The 7,039-nt window shown below is 31.4% G+C and overlaps 1 protein-coding gene across 1 annotated transcript; it reads right to left on the bottom strand.

The window, feature by feature from the left end:
- Nucleotides 1-4,570: 4,570 nt before the first annotated feature.
- On the bottom strand, nt 4,571-6,338 carry LOC124360404 (alpha-1,3/1,6-mannosyltransferase ALG2-like). Its single transcript, XM_046814008.1, has one exon. The coding sequence runs from the start codon at nt 5,896-5,898 to the stop codon at nt 4,678-4,680; it is 1,221 nt and encodes a 406-aa protein (XP_046669964.1). The 5' UTR covers nt 5,899-6,338; the 3' UTR covers nt 4,571-4,677.
- Between the last annotated feature and the right edge of the window lie 701 nt (nt 6,339-7,039).

Below are 7,039 nucleotides of genomic sequence, written 5' to 3'. Positions count from 1 at the left end.
GAAAACTCTAAAATGGCACTTAAAAATAACTAAGATAGTAAAATATAGAGTGTATTTCATGAAAAAGAATAGTATGTAATGAATTCAAACCATAATGCCACATTTATGGGCACGTAAACAGGAACTGTTCATGCAGCAGAGCCTACTAACTTAGGTAGTGCAGTATTTATGTTGGTAATCTCTTACTGATCTCATGTTGGTGGCTTTGTCAGAGGGGATATGTTTCCAATGCTGTCTGGGTGATATATGGACTCTATTCCACCCCCTTTTAAATTTAACTAACTGGTTTTAACTCAGGTGGGCAATATGTTATCCGTGAAGTTACTTACTAAACATACGGGCAGGTAGTTTTACGCCCAGTGATTTCATAGTATAAACTCTTTGCCGCACTAGTTTTAGCACACGGTCTGGTAGTGTTATGGTTTAAATAGTTTTACAACTCCTAGAAGCTATTATTATGGTCATGATTTAATGATAAATGCCTTACAAAACATAAAATAACATTCAAATTGAATGTTTTTTTTTTTTAATAGAAAGGGCGAAAATGCAAAATGGAGTACAAGGGTTACTCCAAAAGTAAGGTCTATTTGAATTTGGTACCTATGACAAAACACGTGTGCTATCGGCATACCTTGCGCGTCAAACGCTGCCATTAACGTTGTTACTGTTGCTGTTTATAGTGTCTGTTCACAATGTTTAAGACAATTGATCAGCCTGACGATTATAAGGTAATGGTAGTGATACGGTTTTTGTCTGCAAAAAACATTTCAGTGGTGGAAATTCATCAGCAGATTACTAGTTTATGGTCCTAACATAATGAGTGACAGTAAAGTGCGCAAGTGAGTGTGAGCTTTTAATGAAGGGCGGGAAAATGTGCGTGATGTACCACACTCTAGCCGACCATTAGTAATTTCAGACGATTTGGTCATTGCTGTTGATGAAAAAATTCATGAAGATCGATGATTCACTATTTCAGATTTAGAAATGGATTTACCGAATGTAAGTAGAACAACTTACAATTCAAAATTGTGCCTGAATATTTGAATTTTTTTAATTAAGCGCTCGTTAGGTTCCTAGGCTGTTTACTGAGTCCCAACAAATGAAAAGTATGGCTTCTGCCCTTGCTTCTTTTGAGCTATATCATTAGGAAGGTGACAAGTCTTTTAGACCATATTGTAAAATGGGATTCTCACATAACCCCTGAGTCTAAATGTCAGTCAATAGAATGTCATCGCCAGTCAAGGCAAAGCAGACAATCTCAACACGCAAGGTTATGGTGACTGTGTTTTGGGATAGACCTTGTTCCACTACCTAAAGGAGTTTCTTGACAGCAAGCACTTTGACACAGATGATGAAGTGAAAGAAGCAGTTAAAGACTGGTTATCTTCGCAGGCAGCTGATTTCTACAACTTAAGCATTCAAAAGCTTGTTGAACAATGTGACAAATGTTTAAATAAGTATGGAAATTATGTGAAAAAGGAGAAAGAGATAAGAAATGTAAATAAAACAATTGTTTTGGAAAATATTTGTCTTTTTTTCCTTAACCAGACCTTACTTTTGGATTAACCCTTGTATTGTATTTTGTACATTTATACTGATCCTGTTAATTTCCACTCAAGCCAACCACTGTTAATTTAAGATGTGCCCTACCACAAGCTTTACCTTGTGAAAAAGAAAATCACATCCTCTTCTTGTTGGTACTCAGTAGTGAAACCTTTCAATTTACCTGATTCACGTAGGATATGTGATTATATATATAAAAGGTTCCACTGTAGTGCAATTTCAGATTGCGTAGTGAAAACCAGTTGAGCACACATGGTAATGAGCTTAGTAGAAGACTATTGATTTTGTGCTTCTACCTTCCTTTATTTCTCAATTAATTGACTGGGCAGGGTTAATCTAACTTATTTTGTAACTTCCTGGACCAACCTTCTTCCAAAGCAGCTTGACAAATGTAAGTTGAAATTAAATACAATAACAGCAGTATGTTTAAACTGAGTATTACAATATACATAGAACAAAAAATAAGAAATCAGTTTTATAAGGAATTAAGTTAAATCATTTGAATTGCTAATTAAAATAGGGTCACTCCTTATCAACTCAACACAATTATAATTTAACAATTTTACCTTACCATCTCAGATTTTAAATAAATATTATATATATATTTGTACACCCCCCATTTAGACTAAAAAAGTTACCAAATTTCAACTTAATATCTCTTCTAATTTCAAAAATTACGTCTCGTTAAAGTTTGTAAAAAATGCTCAAAATCAACCTGTTCATGAAATATGTAAAACTATTTTAGCATCTCTTAGAATCGATTCAAAAAGATGGGAGATGTGTCACTCTGCAGCATTTTCCAAGTCCTTTCCAAAAATGTATATATGTATGTATGTGTAACAGGACAGGGCTTTTAATAACATTATTTTTAACAATTTCATATCAAAAACTCAATTTTTTTAATGTGTCCCTTTAAAAATTTTGAATAAATTCACAAATAGTCCTTGTATATTGGTTAATTGATAGTATGTTTCATAATGGGTTCTTACAAAAATTGCATTTGAATATGTGCTCACATACAAATTTTATCTTAGAATGTTAACTATTGAATATAAACAAAAAGTTTATATAGTAGGCCTAATTAAAATGTTGTCTGAGCCTATTGTTAAAATATTATATAGAACATTTTAATATATAAAATCAATTATAAACTTATGTGTATGTAAATATAATAATTTAATAACTGTACAAAATTAATTATTTTATGGAGAAATAAATAGATACAAAATAATTTTGGGTGAAATTCATGTTGTTTTATTGAATAGAAATTGTTATCCAAATCCAATAAAATAAGTGATTGAATGTGTCAGCAAATCACAAGTTGGCTCTGAGTAAAAGCAAGCCTGTGTTTTTCAACAAAAAAAAAGCTCAACCTGCAGCCTTTTCAACAAGTAACTTTTCAACAATTGATTGCAGTTGATAGATGTAACCTGAAGACAATAAAAAAAATAAACTTCAGACTTTATTGATTTGTTCACCCATAATCTGTCTGCATTAATCAGACATGACTTTATAGCCAAACGCCAAAGCTTCTTTTTGAATGACGTTTTAAAGAGAATTTAGAACGTTCAGATAATCTTTTCATGTGCGATTTCTCCAAGAACTATAGTTTTGTGCTTCAAGGTGAAAACATTGAAAATCTTCTTTGCTTATTTTATTTGTTACTATTGTACAGTGAAAGTAAAGACCTTTACAGAATCCACTGAGTTTAAAATAAAAAATGTTACAATTCAGGACTGATTAAGTTTAGCAAAAGTCAGTGGTTATGTAACCATCGTATGTGACAACTGGTGGTTGGTCTAAGTGTCTGAAAAAGAAGAAGCCAATGATGAAGTAAAGCTTCCATTTTCAAACTTGTCAGTCCATCACCTAACTTTTCTTTCCCTAGAAGACAAGATATTCTTTGGCTTTATGTGACACATGTTCTATTTAAAGTAAATTCAGTAACTAACTCCAACTGAGCAAACATAAATTATCACAAAGAAGGATGACAAAAAATCATAAAAGCCTTCATTGACTTTAGTCAAACTTTCTAAAGAGCCTCTAAAAAAGATTGCAAGTTAAAAATTATGTACACTGACAACTTAAAAGTATTATTTCTTTGATATTAATGTTATCTATAAAATATTAATTTGAACTTTACATTTTTTAATGTCAATATCGTTTTCATCAGTGTATTATTAAAATAAATTTAACAAAAAGTTAAAACTGTAGCTCAGGCATGACACATTAAACTTTTTAGCATAATTATTTATGTGTAAATTATTGCAAAACTTAATTTAGCTAAAACTTTTTGCTTACAAGGCTCCTTTTTTGAATTAACAATATGCCTATACCTGAAACTTAAAAAAATTAAATTAGGCTTCACAAAATAATTGTAAATATTAATATATCTTTGATCAAGTTTATAGAAATATTTCTATTTTTAAGCCTATTTTTACTTTCAATTTAAAATTGCTACTGTAAATCCATCTGGAACCAATGAGTCATGGTGGGAATTCTAATGTAACCATGTTTTCAGATGCATTTTTCTGCAAGAACCATTATGAAACTAATACTATCAATTAACCATTCATTATACAAAAGTGATTTGAGAATATTTTCAAAGGGGAACTTTTGCAAAATCCAAAATTTAATTTGTTATTTTGAAATTAGTAAAATTTTATCAAGATTCCTTACATAACATTTTTTTAAAGGGCTTGAAAAATGCTGTGTGATAACACCACACCCTGTGTGTAGCTTTGTTCTGAGGGATTCTTGATCTGATTAATGTTGGAGGCATAATGTTTAAAGCCAAAATAAACATCAAGTTGAAATTTTGTATTTTTCATAGTCTAAATAGGGTGTACCACTATACCAAATTGCAATAAAATCTGAGATTGTGAGGTAAAGTGACTGTTGATTTGATATGGAATGACCCAATAACAAGTATTATCTAATCTAGTAATATTTCACACCTATAGGTTAAATATTCAATAGAACTCTGGGTGTTATTGAAACAAATAAGTTTAAAACTGTTTAAAAATCTATATACTTTTAATTCATTCACTTATAAAATCAGTTCATAAATGTACAGATTAATTCTAAGCTAGCCTATAATTTCAACTAGTTACATTATTCTAATGGTGTAATGTTTTCTACTATCTCATTTAAATTATTTTGAAAAGCTGCAAATGAGAATTTTTCTTCAAATCGTTTCCTTCCAGCCATTCCCAAACTTCGTGTGACATTAATGTCTTTTACACACACAGCCATGGCAGATGAAAAACTTTCTTCACTTGCTTCACATAAAAATCCTGTTTCACCATCCACAACAGTTTCAACGGGACCTCCATTATTTACTGCTATTACAGCTTTCTGTGAATACATAGCCTCAAGAGGAACAATTCCAAAATGCTCATTTGATGGAGTATATAACAAGCAATCACACTGTTGGAGCAAATATAGTTTGTCATCATCTGAAGGAGACTTTAAAAAATAAACTTTGTTCTGTACTTCATATTTAATAGACTTTTCTTTAAGTTCTTCATAGTACTCCAAGTTTTCAATTACTCTGCTGTCATACCCTCCAGCTATAATAAGATACACACGGTCCCAGTCTTTTTCACTCAGTTTGGTTTTTAACAAACTCAAAGCTGTTATCGCCAACAAGATGTTTTTCTTTCTTTCGTAGCGGTTTATTGAGAGAAAGATGAATCTGTCAGGCTCAAAATCACCTCCTAGGATATCTTTCAAGGAACTACTACAATCACGTTTAAAGAAATCAGTGTTAATTGAAGGATACAAAATTGCTGGCGTTTTCTGTATACTTTTGAACGTGTCTTTAAAAACATTACGTGTAAATTCACTATTAACTAAAATTATATCAGCAGAAGCAGTAGTTATTTCTTCTAGCCAATTCAAAGGTGCTCTATACAAACTTTTCAACTTGGAACCTGGCTTACTTAATAACTGATCAGGAAAATGACAATAATAAATCACACGGCATCTAGACAGCCAAAAGACTGGAATGCATGCTGATACAATATCACAAAAAATAAGATCAGGTTGAATTGAGCTAAAACAAATAATGTAAAATGCAGCATAAATCATTTTGAGGTATGCACATAATGCATAAAATTTACCAAAAATATTCCTTGGAATCCAGTCTCCCACAACAGTTACTGGAAATGAGCCGTTCTTAGTTTCTTCAAAACAATGAGACAAATCATGGTGTGTTGTCACAAAATTAACAACATGCCCTTTTGCAATAAGTGCCAAAGCAGCATCAACTACTAGTCTTTCAGCCCCTCCAATTCCAAGATCAGGGTGAAGGAATAAAATGTTTTTAGGCATGATGAAAATACACAAATTCACAATAATGAGAAAGACCAAAATTCACTTAAACTTTAAGAGACTAATATATTTAACACATGGCTATTTATAAATTATTTAAAACGTAAATTTACCAAATGTTCCAAAGCACAAGGAAGCAACATCGAAACACGAATCACTCACTGATAACAATTTGACTGCTTGGCAAAGTCTGCCCACTCTGCTGTTGACTGATGCAAGAAGAAAAAAATTAACAAGCGTCAGTCAGGATGTTTTATTAATAGTTCGATGTGAATTGTCTATCTTACAACCACTGGAATATGCACATTAGACAGTGTCAAACTCAACTATACATAGATTAACTTTCAACAAAAAGTTATTGGTTATGTACTAAAAGTGTTTATGTACGTGTTCCTAAAACAAACAATTCACAACATTCACATCACACCATCTGATGACACTGACAGTATTTCTTCTATTTGCTTGCTTTTGGTTATTTGCCATGGCGCCTTGCTGTTCATTTTGTTAGTATTTCTGTATACCGAGAATGTACAACTGTGTTTATTTTCAGTTTTTGGCTCTAAATCGATACTCCACCAAATAGAGCGCTAGTTAAGGTTTTTGAGGTTAACATAATAAAATAAAATTTTCTATAGAATTGTAATCTTAGATTATTTAAATCATTTATATTAATTACATTTTAAATGTAAAGTATTTTTACTATTGCTAGAGTTTATCAATATAACGTGTCATAATTTGCTGTCGTTGGATGCAGATTCAATATCTTCTTATGATCATAGACTGATACATAATCAAAGGTCTTTGTAATCTGCATTACACTACTGCGTCAGCAATAACATTTTGAAATATTTAAAATATAAACATATCATTCAGCCTCTTTGGTGGACTTAGCTAAAATTGTTAAAAGCTACTTAGTGTCAGTTAAATGTAAAAAGTCATTTAAATTTGTCATTTAATGTAAAATATACATAGATGGCACGGTAAGTATTTCCAACTAAGCAAAAGTATAGCCTTCAAGAGTAGGTGTCTCTTATACCTAGTATTCCCCTTAACGCCTTTTCTGCCACATAAAAATCTCTTCTGCTCCAGAAGAGTTTTCCTAAAGGGTTATACCAGTGTAACATTTTTATGTTCAGATTTA

The sequence above is a fragment of the Homalodisca vitripennis genome, chromosome 4, assembly GCF_021130785.1.
Source record: "Homalodisca vitripennis isolate AUS2020 chromosome 4, UT_GWSS_2.1, whole genome shotgun sequence".
NCBI lineage: Eukaryota > Metazoa > Arthropoda > Insecta > Hemiptera > Cicadellidae > Homalodisca > Homalodisca vitripennis.
Note: the sequence above shows the minus strand (reverse complement) of the source record. Positions and strands in the feature narration are given on the sequence as shown.

Coding starts and splice junctions, on each gene's coding strand:
- LOC124360404 (XM_046814008.1), bottom strand. CDS start 5,898: ATGCCTAAAAACATTTTATTCCTTCACCCTGATCTTGGAATTGGAGGG.